At 31.8% G+C, this 13,754-nt stretch overlaps 1 protein-coding gene across 1 annotated transcript in view; it reads right to left on the reverse strand.

The window, feature by feature from the left end:
• Positions 1-3,815: 3,815 nt before the first annotated feature.
• Positions 3,816-13,754, reverse strand: part of LOC105345300 (protein FAM184A) — a 49,654-nt gene continuing 39,715 nt past the window's right edge. The window contains exons 47-52 of the mRNA XM_011453413.4: positions 13,387-13,424; positions 6,938-6,952; positions 6,272-6,359; positions 5,727-5,803; positions 4,735-4,881; positions 3,816-4,388 (exon numbers count right to left, since the gene is read on the reverse strand). Coding sequence (XP_011451715.3) covers positions 4,096-4,388; positions 4,735-4,881; positions 5,727-5,803; positions 6,272-6,359; positions 6,938-6,952; positions 13,387-13,424 — 658 coding nt within the window. The 3' untranslated portion in view covers positions 3,816-4,095. The remainder of the gene's footprint in view (positions 4,389-4,734; positions 4,882-5,726; positions 5,804-6,271; positions 6,360-6,937; positions 6,953-13,386; positions 13,425-13,754) is intronic.

Genomic DNA, 13,754 nt, shown 5'->3' on the forward strand with positions numbered 1-13,754 from the left:
CAAGATGGACAAACTTTTATTACATAACATTAAAACAGTTCTTGTATTTACGACTATATAAACTCAAACACATTCTTCTTCATCTAAGTGTGCGTCGCGGTGTGCGAATCTTGTGTATTAGATAACCGCTTACCGCTAGGTAGTGCAGCCGTGGCTCATCTCCTCGGCCGTGGACGAAGGATAGATTACGTAAAGGTTCAACGCACAGACACGCACAGCTCAGAACCCAGGACGATTTGAAAATTTTGCAGTATAATGACCATATTTTATCAAATAAAAGTTCTTTATTTTAAACTTAAAACCCACAATTGATCTATGTCTAATACTGCTTTAGATTGAGAATGACATTGCTTTTATTAATAACTGAACAATTTCTTAATTGACACCGAATCGTTTAGTCGAAAAACTTTTATGTGTAATCAAAACTAAAACAATTCTTGAGTTGGCGGCTAAATAAACTCGTATATGAGAGACGCAACTCTCGTGTATTAGATATCCGCTGACCGCTAGGTAGCCCAGCCGCGACCATGGTGACCGATTTTCTCGGCCGCGGGCGAGGGAGAGTTTCGTTAACTTGGCCAAATTGCCGCGAGAACTGGTCAACACGTATTACTTTTTCCCTCATATTATGCAATACCCGAACACAAAAACAGTTTTATGAGATCAATAAAGACACAAACAACATTTTTTGCAGCGACGCCCATATCGAAAAACTTACCGTTTTAGAGTTATGAAGCAAAGACTTTTAAGGGATCTAGACCCCTCATTTTAGGGGCTAGCCCCCTTTTAATGGTATCAAATGAAAGCTCTTAATATTCTGCACAACTTTTGTTCTATATGTGTCTAGAAAAAACTTACAACTAAAAAGTTATTGAGCAAAGATATAAGCAAAATTTAACATTTTTTGAAACATTAATTTCGATTTAATTTTTTAAGAAGTATACGTGGTTTAATCAAACATGTAAAACTAGGAGGACAACGTTCAAGATGTCTACATTAAGGATTTGTAAATTAAAACTACTTGCTACGGATCAACTCGGAGCCTTTGCAGGTACACGAGACCCACTAAAAAAATATTCAAAGGGGAATAACTTAAAACCGGAAGTAGCGATTTCAATTGTTTTTGCGCTATAGTAAGCTTTTGTCATTGCCAATAAACCCTGAAAATTTAAATAAAATCTAATGACAAACAAGCGAGATATTACAGTTTAAAGAAACGTCTAGAAGAAAAAGAAGAAGAAAAATAATAATGAAGAATTTCCAACAGAATCAGTACAAGGTCTTCCGTTGGAAACGGAAGACCTTAATAAAAAAAGACAAAAACAATAGGTCTTTTCGACCGAAAGTCGAAAAGCCCTAATAACAGAGTCGTTTGGAAGCATGGAAGCATGGAAGAGAAATAAAAGGCGTTAATTATAATTACTTCTTAAAATGCATCAAACACTTTTGTCTGACACTGCACACAGCAAGTAAATTTCAATTAACATATCAAGTACTGATGCATAAGAAATACACAAGTCAAATAGGCGAAAATTAAGCAATTCGGTTGGGGGCAGGGGGTGGGGTATGATTTATCAAACTTAAGGATTACGTTTACTCAGGGTTTGAGATTTCAAAAAATATTTTTACAAAGTTCAATATCTGAAGTCCAAAATTGTTTTAAAACCACAATATAACAGCGCTTTTAACAAATATTGATATTGATATTCATGATTTGTTTATCTGAGGAAGTTATGTTTCGACAAAGATAGATTAATATTGAAACAGAGGAAATTCGGACTAATTTTTTCATTTTCTTATTTTCTCTTAAAAACTTTCTGTTGCAATGTTATTGCAAAAGTTAAGCTTCTATATGTTTTTAATATCATTTTACATATTTTATGGTTGTAGTTACTCGTCTATAAATTTATATCACTGGCTGGCACGCGATCGGAAAAATCTGTAAAATGCATAAAATCGATTCAAGATAAAATATCTCGAAATTTTTATCATTGACCTTATATAATGTTTATGTCAACATAATACAGGCAATAAAAACAGTTTTAGGCAATCAATTGTTTGGAGTTCCTATTAGTCAGTTTTTTGTAAAACTCGATCAAAAATTGGCACAATTTTGGAAATTGATAGAGGAAATTCGGACTAAATCAAACCTAAAATATGAGCTTCAAACGATTCATTCAAAAATAAAGTTAGTATAAAGCTATTTATATTTTATCATTTCCCAACCTACAAATTGTTTTTTTTATTTCTAACAATAACAAAATAAAGAAAACCTTGAAAATGGTGGACAATTCTGACAAATTTTGACATTTTTTTCAAAAAACATTCAGAGGTCACTAGCAGAAAAAGTAGGTCATTGACCTAGTTATTTGAAAGTGAAAATAGCACCACAATAATGGGGCTACAATGAACAATACGTAGTTTTTCGTTCCTATTAGTGGATTTTTTTCGCCCCTGAGTAAACATAATCCTTAATACAGTAAACATGAACAGGTAGATTTGAACTCGGAGTCTGCTGTTAACAAGCCCGATGCTTTATCCATTGGGCTATGATCGATTAAATTGTTTAATACAAACATTTTAACAAAACATTTTAATTGACCCACCCTAAATGACAATAACATTCGCAAGGGCTGGACTCGGTAAAATCCAAAGTACTTACGGAATTGGCAATTTGACAAGTACATCGATCATATTTGGTCATGTTGAATTTTACAGTGTAATCTGTAAAAAAAAAAAAAAGAAGGCCCTACACACAGTTGGGCTTGGTGTACACCAAAACCGGAGGAGCTAAGAATGTTGGGGACAAGAGTCACAGGCATGTAGAAATGTGTGTGTGTGTGGGGGGGGGGGGGATTTGTTACCCCCACATTTGTTGAAAAATATATATTTTTTTATTTGAATGTACATAATGTATGTACGGTATAAGGCATATTTAAATCAAACTCATATTCCTCTAATATATGCTACGGAAATGAAATTAAAATTACTGAAAGAAAATTAATAATCTTAATATAAGATTACAATGCTTAAGAAATGCATTTCTCATAGTCAACAAAAAATTTGAGTGTCAGTCGTAGAGTTATAAGTGAGATACTTTGTTATATAAACAAAGCTCGTCATGTTTTTATTTACATTTTGAATATTCCAGGTTTAAACCTAAAATGAATGTGACAAACACTAGGAACTGTTTATTATGTTCAAAACGAATAAGCAGGTAGAAAAATTAGCTTAAAAAACCTTTTTACAGTGTATTGAACCAATGTAAACAAAAACATGACATGAGCCTTGTTTACATAAAAAGAATTAAAAGCCCTGTGCCTTGCTTATATCTCTAAGACTGACATTCAAATTTCAGTTGATCAAATAATGAAAAATAAAATTTGACAAAAATCGTGACCATGTCAGTTTAATCCTTACATCTAATTAAGATTTGAGTCTTGGCGAAGTTACCGTTTTTGAGCTTTTTTTTTTGATAGGGGTTTTCCCCTGCATATTTTTTTTCAAACTTTGTTTTGTCAAGATTTATAGGTAAGTATGCGCCCCTCCACTTTGAAAAACATGCCGATACCTGCCTGAAGAAAGTCTATCCAATTTTTAGAACTTGCATGCGTGAAAAAATGTGGAAAAAACCTGAATGTGCACCAGTCCGGGAAGTTTTGTTACAATGTTTTTTAGACATGATAATTTTGAGAAAGTGTACACAGACTTGACACAAATTAAGTGCTATAAAAAAACACCTCCGGTTAACCTGTTTAAAACGTCAAATATAAGATGTGCTCTCTCGTAAAAACAAAAACATACCAATGAGGACGTGTTATTCAAGATTTTATGATCATAGAATAATAGATTGATCATAATGTAACTTCTGTCAACATATGCATTGTCTTTAATCTACATACAAACATATTTTCATATAATACAATTCACAAAGTAAAAACATGATATCACAAAAATAAAATGTCAATGAAAAAAATGATCTCCTTCAAAACTGAATTTAACTTATACTGACATTTCTCTTTCCAAATACAAACACACACTAACAAAATCCTATTCAGAAATATATCATAAACAACATTTAACTGAAAAATAAATCTAATCACTTAATGACTCTTTTTTCTGTTTTGAATTTTCCTTTGACAGAAAATCTTTTAGTTCACCAGTCTCGCCAAAGAAGTCTTTGAGAGTTTCAGCTTTCCCTTGGAAATAGTTCTTATACCAGGCGACGTGTTCCCGCTTCTCTTCCACTGTTAAATGTGGATTCTGGGATAGACCCACCGTCACCTGTTCCATGTAGTTCCTGATGGGGCCACTCTTGGGGAAATCCTCCAACATGTCATCGAAAAAGACATGTTCTGCAAATGACACGGCTTTCTCTTCATCCATTCCTAAAAAAGATCCATTGGTCAGGATTATTTTTATTTTTATTTTTTTTTTCATTAAAAAATCAAGAGGATTTCAGATAAACTCAGTTGATACATGATGTGCAACATGATCAAGTACTTAAAACATTATATCTTATTTTTGCTTTTTTTTTTTTATTATAAAGCATCATTAAACTGTGATACACCTTAACTTAAATATGTCAAGTACAAAAACCGATGACAGAGAAAATGTGTTTTTTCTACATTTACTTAATAAATGAGATTTTTTTTCTCAAACTATACTTTGTTTTTGTAAGCCTCAAGCAAAAATTGCATAGATGTTGAAAGTTTAACCTTCTTACGCATGTACCTTGTTCGTTATCAATAGGATAGTGCCACATCTTCCCCTCATTGGTCAGTTTAATCATCTCCTCATAGCCGTTATAGGGTATGCGGTTGGTGAGCAGATTCTCCTTTCTCTCTCTAAGCAACTGGTAATAAAGGTTGTCTGTCGTATCTGAATGAACATCAGGAAAATGAAATGAAATATATTTGAGAAATAAACAGCGTATTATATATTACTTTATCTGTTGTATTTAAGTTTGAGAAGGGCAATTCATTCATAATTGTTAACATATCCGTGATTTTAACTTAAGGTCAAGATCTAGTAAATGATTCCAAAGTGTCATTTTGGTGCTAGAACCATTATGACGTCATAATTGATTTGAAGAATCTTTTTCCCGTACTTTACGGCTTTAAAGGAATTATGTATTAAATTAAACAATTTCTTGACATTCTATGTTAAATCATGGGAAAAGTAATCCCGATACCTATATTCTATTTGACATCTTTTTAAAAAAGAGGTCAAGAGCTTGTTTAATTCCGTTTTTGGGAAGACTGTAGGCCTTCTAGATATATTTTATGAGTCAAAAATGGACAAAACTCCGAAATTTGTTCCTCAGTTCCTTCATATTTCATTGAAAATGACAATTTAAAACATGATTTTTCATTGCGTTTACCGAAAATTTTAGCCCCGGTACACCATACCAAACAAAGCTATTGTTATGAAGCATCATTGAAAGAATTTATATCTTAAATTTTATGAACCTGTAGGCACCTTTCATTTACTAGATCTTGACCTTAACAATAATGCAACCGTCAAACGATAAGCAAGTGTGGTTATTATTGTGATGGCATGAAAAGTTCACACAGAAGTGAACCTTTTTCGCATTCTATAGGTTCATATAGGGAAACATATTTGGGAATGTAAATATATGATAAACAACTCAGCTCCTTGTGTGGAAATTAATGTATATTGAATCATTTGAATGTAATTGGAGCATTAGAATCTCCCATTTTTACCTTGGCGTGAGGGTTTTTTCAAGTCTTCCTTTGTCCAAATGTTTGATGACTCCATTGTATCAAAACTGAAATCCTCCCTAAAATAAAAAAGAGGACATTTTGAAGTGTATATCAGACTAAATGGAATCCAATGTATTAGATTTTTCTATGCATATACAAAAACATAATATTTTTGAAATTTACTACCCAAGTTTAAAAGGTTTACTGATATTATATGCATATCAATCACAATAAAGAGTTCTTTTAGAAAAATTGTGAAACTTTCATACTAATTAAAAGAATGTTGTGCTTTAATGTGAAATCCCAAAGTACTGAGACATTTGTATTACTGGTACATATCAATCACAAATTTGTCAACCCATTTGGATTTTTGTATATTACCATAAGTTTACTCTATTGTAATGTACTGCATGGCTGCAAATTCTGTCAGTGTTTCATTAAAATTAGTAGGCATTATGGATTTACTGAAAATCACAATTTCAAGGATATGTAAAGTATATTAATGTTGATGGAATGACAACATCAAATTTAGGGACCATACTCACGGGATGTTGATGAACTGAGTGTCAGTTATTTCCCTTTTGTCCAGGGCTTCAGAGAAGAGGTATTCCAATTCTTGATGGTCCAGAAAGTCTATTGATAAAAACCAAAACATAAAATCCTAATCTTTACCAATATTTTACAGATCATGGATCATCTGTTAAGGGAAGATAACTCTAATTGAGATCCAGATTCAACAATTAAAAAAAAAACAACCCCAAAACAGATCAATACTTTCATTGTAGTACCGGTAATTACACAAAGTGTAACATTGTAGAGCTACAGGGGAATTTTTCTGAAGATTTTTCTCAGTAAAATCCTTAGAAGAATATTGCATCCGACCTGAGGCCATCATTTTTTGGGGAGTGGGGGTTGGGGGGTGGGGATATGTCTCAGTTTTCATTTCGAATCTACCATTTACTGTGAAGATGGTGCACCTTCACATGAAAAGCACCAACTTCACAGTAAATAACCACAGCCAAATAAAATAATGCACCATATTCTCATGAAACAACCACAAAAGGCTGCTAGAGCATTTTTAGAATACTGTCCTCTAGATCTATTTGTTAACTTTATTAGACACATAACTATGAAGTTCAACATAATATAACAAAGACAAATCTTGTTTAAATGAAATTGTGACCAAAAAACATCATAGTAAGTATACTCACATTTTTGGGGCTTTTCTGTAAAGAAACAGAAACAAATAAGTGTAACATAGAATCACATTGTAACAATTTAGATCAAATACTGTGGAATCATTAATTTTCGTGGGCCGGGGGCCAATTTTCGTGGATTGCTTAGATTTTACAGGTTCTCGGGGACGTAATTTCGTGTATTCTCTTAAACCTACAGAGGAAATATGTCTTTATTACCATAATTTATTAATTTGTGGAGGATATTAATTCGTTGATGAGAGGTACCCACGAATTCCATGAAAATTGAGCCACCATGAAATCTAATGATTCCACAGTATATGCAAGCCCACTAGCAGACAGTCATGTGATATGTACTGACGGTATGCAAAATGTCCCTTTTTTAAAACATATTCAAAGGTATACATGTACCAAAATTCATGGGAAAAGTGAATTTTTACAACTCTTTAATCTCAAGGCATCAAAAATTAATACACTGTTTGTCGTATATCCATTGTCCTCGTGTGTCACGGAATTTGGGAAAAATGGGGAATATGTGTGACTCTTTTTTATTTGCATCAGTCTTTTTTTGCGAGTTAAAAAGTTTCTTAGCAAACAATACCAGAAATAATTTCTGAGTTTTGAATATTTTGCTATGTAAAAGTGATTGCAAAAAAGCAAAAAAAAATAGTTCATTGCAAAAATTACCAGACATGTACGTGGTATCAAAACATCGTTTGTACCCCTTGCATTTACTTGGGTTGAAATTTCATTACTTGAGCATATATGTAAGCTATAAAGCATACATCTAAGACAGACTGAGAACCAGTAAGACAAGACATAATTCTGACCCAACTGTCCAATGAAATAAAAGTTATTTTTTGATACCGTATGTGCCAACTATTACGCAAAGATGTATTCAGGTGCACTGAAAGCACTAAAAACACCCCACCCTGGGTATTTCCTAACATGTTTTAACTCCCCTTGAGAAATAAATGTATAATAACTTGCTCGCTTTTAAAATTGTCTCAAAGATGTTAAAGACATAAAACCTTGAAGATCTCAATTTATCTTCTTATTCCTCATAGCGGTAGTAAAATGTCCCCCTCATCCAAGCATTCCCCCGGATGTGATGGATGAGGGGCATTCTTGGAAGACAGCCTGAGGCTGAGGAGTATCAAGTAGCATTATTTCCTGGCTATTATGCTCGGGATCGCCCTTCAAAAAAGCTAAAAACCTACCTGGAAGTGACGTCACATACCGTATAAATAGTGCTCCCACTGTGATAAACACTCATAATTTTAAAGCAGATTTATTGTCAAATATGTATTTTAATTTGAGGTGGGATAAACAATTCTCAAAACCCATACAGGGAGGGAACCTTGATACTCCTCAGCCTCAGGCTGTCTTCCAAGAATGCCCCTCATCCATCACATCCGGGGGAATGCTTGGATGAGGGGGACATTCTTTTCATCCAGCCTTCGGCATATCGGAGTATCAAGTAGCATCTTCAAAGTATTTGACAATAAATAAAAAATCCTTCCAAATAGAGAAGATTCTCAATCAATGATATAAATAAACATATACCATTTTAATAAATAAACTTTGGTTTCATCATGTGGAAACACAAAATTGCTTGATCATCTTAGCCACAAAACACATCAAATGTACCCATTATTTTCCCCACCAATTTCTTTAATAATTGTCCATATTGTGGCTGCATGATTAATATTTTCTCAGAAAATAATGTTTTAAAACCATTCTGCCTCATTTCTCTGTGATATAAATAAATACATTGTTTGTAAAATCCAAACTATATCTAATTTTCTGTCTGTAAGATGTTAATAGAAAAAAGAATGAATTGCATTCATTGAAATGTCAGATTTTACTGTCTGATGTATATAGGGTACATATACACTTATAATACAGCTATAATGTAATCAAATGTATGATCTTCTAGCTTCCAATGTAATGTAGAAAACAAATGTTTTCTTCCTTGAATATAAAGTACCTGTATCATATTCATGTATGATTAAGTTTTGCAACATAACTAAGGTACAATGACCCTCTGATCAGAAAAATATTTATTCTTCATGAATTACCTATATGTCAATCATTCTTTTGTAAACTAAAATCATATTTATATATACATGTATGTCCTATTTTGTCTAGCTCATATAGCTATATATTAGGATAAGTTAAGTTTTCTTTGAAACTTTAGATATTATCAGTAAAAGCAATAGTATTCACTTGTGTACAGAAGGATGTCAGGTATAATCTTGTCTGATGTCTTTGAACATCAACATTCCTTCCTTTGAAAATTCTTAAATCAATATCTATGACTTTCCTGGTATGCGGTATTTATACAAAAATCAAAATGCTAATCTTTCATAACACATCCATTTTGATATATTAATACACTGTACAACCAAACTCTGCATGAATTAATTAGTTTTAAGAAAACTAATCTCAAAACTTGCAATCTTTTCTAAATTTGATAATCATATCTTCAATATGATTTAAGTTAATATAAATGACCTATAAAGATTTTAACATCTAGCTAGGTACTGTTTTCTCTAAGAATATATGGAATTCACATTGCATTTTCCATAAATCTAATATATGTATCATAATAAACAATCTATTACATGTATTTACATATACATGTATATTCATGGAGTATATGTAACTTTTCCCTATAAAGTGGGAACATTGTACTATGACATTAATTTTTTGTGTTTAACAATTTATGACAAGATATGAAATCTAATATTAAGTTCTTTGTAATGTCATTTTTTGGTCGTCAATATATCTATATTCATGTAATCACAATAAGACCAACAATTGGGAACTGTAAACAGAACTATTTTTGCCCCATGTTATTTTCTTAGATTGTAAACAGTTTTGTCCCAATTAAAACTTGCCCAGACAAAGCTTTGTTCATCGAGAGACAATGTAGGGCACTGTAATTCGCCTAGTCTTTATTAATTCACCCACTGGCAAAAAGAGGAACAAATGTGTTCCCTGTAATCTTTCTTGGAATTTATGAATCAGATATGTTATAGTGTAACATTATTTACATATATGCCAGCAGCTAAATATGAGTAAACATTTCTTCAATAGTAAATATTGTACTATAATATCTTTGTCCTTTGATCGAGTGATATGATTAAACACAATCACTATCTTGAAATAACTTATTATAATCAAATTTCATAATATGAAATAAGCGAAAGTATAAATCCTGTTAATTCATATATTCAATCAATATAACACAATTAGAAAATACAGAAAAAGAACTTTCTCAATCTTTTGCAAAGAAATTCAATCATCTTTAATATTTAAAAGTTTTTCCATCATTTTAATTTTCTGTTGCAGCTACTACATAGCCTTATTTCCGATTCAAATTCTAAATATTACCAGAAACGTTCTAAAATCTGTTTTAAATTTGTAGTATCATATATACTAAACACCATTAGCGAGTAAATACATACACTGTAACATTTGTCTTTTCATGAAGACTTCAGTTATGATGATAATTTCTAAAGAGATAATCAATAATTATTCACATATACTGGAAACCATTCCAATGCATCAACTAATACATATATGGTAAGTATATAATAAATGTATGAAAATCAGCTTGTTCTTTGCTTTTTCTCAATATGAACATTGTAAACATGGTACTTGCTAGTGTATCGTAATTCCAAATTAAAGTTACTCATGTAACCCATCTTGTATCAAGAGAATCTCAAAAAATCAAATTTCAGTGTCTCTATAAATATATAATCAAACATATTCTCATGTTTCAGTATATTCAATACTCTATTCAATAACTTATAACTGTTTATTGCCAATTTACCATTCAATTATATCTCTTCCATTGCAATATTCTATTACAGATGTATTTTTACATTTATAATCCTTATCACTGGATTTTCCCTAAAGAGACAGGTTGTAAAACAACTGATCTCCATTGACAATTTGTCTTGGTATAAAATTGCTTGCATTTCATGATCTAGACAGGCTAGTATATATAGCTTTTATATTTGATCTAATTCTACATGACATATGGTAAAAATTTAATTCACCAAATTCTTAGGATAGAAATAAAAGATGGTCACATATAGTCTCTTTCTTTAATATATACCATACTCTTTCATTTCAATCTAATTGAACATGTACCATACTTTGGTAATAAGTTTTAATGTTTATTGTTATAACAAATAGGGTTATAGTGAACATTGTATTATTTATGGATTTTCATTCTCATCACATTGATCCTCTTTCACTCTGAACCTTTTCTTTTGTATTATATCTCAGGATTTCAGCAATGTATCAAACAACTTCATTTCTTTATGTCATACATTGTCATAACAATACTTATCAAGCCTTAGTTTCCATGATGTCGATCTTCATTTAAATTAGCTTAAAATAAATTCATGTATGGTGTCTGAAATCAAATCATCTAAGTCAATAAGTGTTTGGTTCTTTGTTCCTTAAATCACTCCCATGAATCATATAATGATGTGCAGGTTTATGACTTTTGTAATAATTATGGATGCAAAAAACAATTAAATAGTAAAACCATATTAATTATTTGACTGAATACATGTATATTACCGGTACATAAACTTGTTTTAAAAGTACTTTTCAAGTCAAGTATCCTAATGTTTGTTTGATTTCTCTCTATTACTAACTTAGACATATATATGTCTTTCATTCAAATTTTTTAATCAATACCGGTACTCCTGTTTTCAACATTCACTGTCACTTCAGTCAAACTTTATAACTCTTAACTCAAACTTTATATCTGAATAAAACTGCACAAACAATTGATTTGATTCAAAACACTGCATAAATTGTCTTTTGCACCCATTCCAAACAGTGATCAATTGAATTCTCTAATATTTTATGAATCAGTTCGTCTTTCAAAAAATTTATGATTCTCCAAGATTTTAAGTTTCTTTCTTCCAAACTTCACAACATGTATAACTTCGACTGTACAATGTAATATAAATAAATGTAATGTAGACAATCATCTTTTCTGTGACAATAACTTGAAAACACCATATATTATGTGGTATAGAAAACATATGTATATGTAAGCTTCTCATCCCAGAATTAAAACATTTTACAGCCAATGTATAAATGCTCTGAGAAGCAAAATAAATTCAAGTTCATTTGTGCAATTTCTTGTTTGGTCTTCAATGACACCAAATTATATTACTGATATCATCAGTTGTACTTATTTCAATCATGTGCAAACTGATGCCTTGAATATTTTTTTTTTTTTTCATGATCATCAACCAACATTAATTTCATGTAAAATATTGCATCAGCCTGTTCAGATTTTCTAAATTGACATCTTCTTTCGCTACATGATTTAGTACAGTTGTATTATTAACCTGACTGTTATTTTGTTCAAACTTCAGACCTTTGGTCATTTTACTATGATCACTACATTTTGTAAATTATAGGTCGTAAACCAATTATCTCCAGTATCAGTCAGCAGTTAAGAGAAATTCCATCTCTTGTCTCATTTATATCCCTGATATTGAGATCAATAAAACCATAAGAAATCTGAACACAGCGTGTTCTAATTGTACTGTACTATTTAATATATATATATACACAGCGTGTATATTATTCAACTTGCGATGTAAAAATTTTTTATAGTAGTCAAATTTCTGAACACAACGTGTTTTATAAACGTACCATCAACCAATACACAACGTGTACTGTAAAACTTGCGGTAAAATATATTCACGACAAAATTCTGAACACAGCGTGTTCTAATCGTGCATTCAACAAATACACAACGTGTATTGTACAACTTGAGTTGTAAAACCACATGAACCATGTGTAAAACGAAATGCACGGATTATCAATCCTTTCAAACCAAGACTTCGTCATTGGTAGATTTAATTCGTTTTTAAAGGCTTTACAAACCTTGCAACTAAGACCACGTCTTAGAAAATTTATTAACACCGCAATAACCATATAACCGACAAGGGCTCATGTCCCGATGTCGCCAGAAAAAATATGAGTGTTTATCACAGTGGGAGCACTATTTATACGGTATGTGACGTCACTTCCAGGTAGGTTTTTAGCTTTTTTGAAGGGCGATCCCGAGCATAATAGCCAGGAAATAATGCTACTTGATACTCCGATATGCCGAAGGCTGGATGAAAAGAATGGGGTATTTGTTTCGGATCCATGGTCCAAAGCAAGGAGCCTTCAGACCATGAAACAATTTACATCACAATTCACATTTGGCTGTGTATTCTGTTATGCCTTTTTGGCAGAGAGCAGCTTCTGTTTAATCAATCCCAAAAAGCTATGCATATATATGTGATGTATAAATTTATCAATTCAGAAATGTGCTCATTACAATCAAATCTATATACGCTAACATATTTAAAATCCAATTCTGCCAAATATTGTACAAGCTAAATATAAAACATTTACAGTAATTTGCTTACCTTTAGGTACTCTTTTTGATCTCTGTTCTATGTTTGGTCTATGAATAGAAAAAAAATAAAATAAGAAAATATACGAACAATGCATCTTCCCAAGTCAAGAGTTCCCCATACACTCCGTTCTACATTTGTAAGAAGCAGAGCGGATCAGAAACTCTTGACTTGGGAGGATGCAAACAATGCTGATAAGTAGAGGGATTATCTATAATGTCACCTCTGATAAATAGTGTAATACTTCTTATTCATCAATTTTTTAAATTTGAATATGTACGAACAATGCATCTTCCCAAGTCAAGAGTTCCTGATCCAATCCGCTCTACATTTGTAAGAAGCAGAGCGGATCAGAAACTCTTGACTTGGGAGGATGCAAA

Source organism: Magallana gigas, chromosome 9 (genome assembly GCF_963853765.1).
Source record: "Magallana gigas chromosome 9, xbMagGiga1.1, whole genome shotgun sequence".
Classification (NCBI taxonomy): Eukaryota; Metazoa; Mollusca; class Bivalvia; order Ostreida; family Ostreidae; genus Magallana; species Magallana gigas.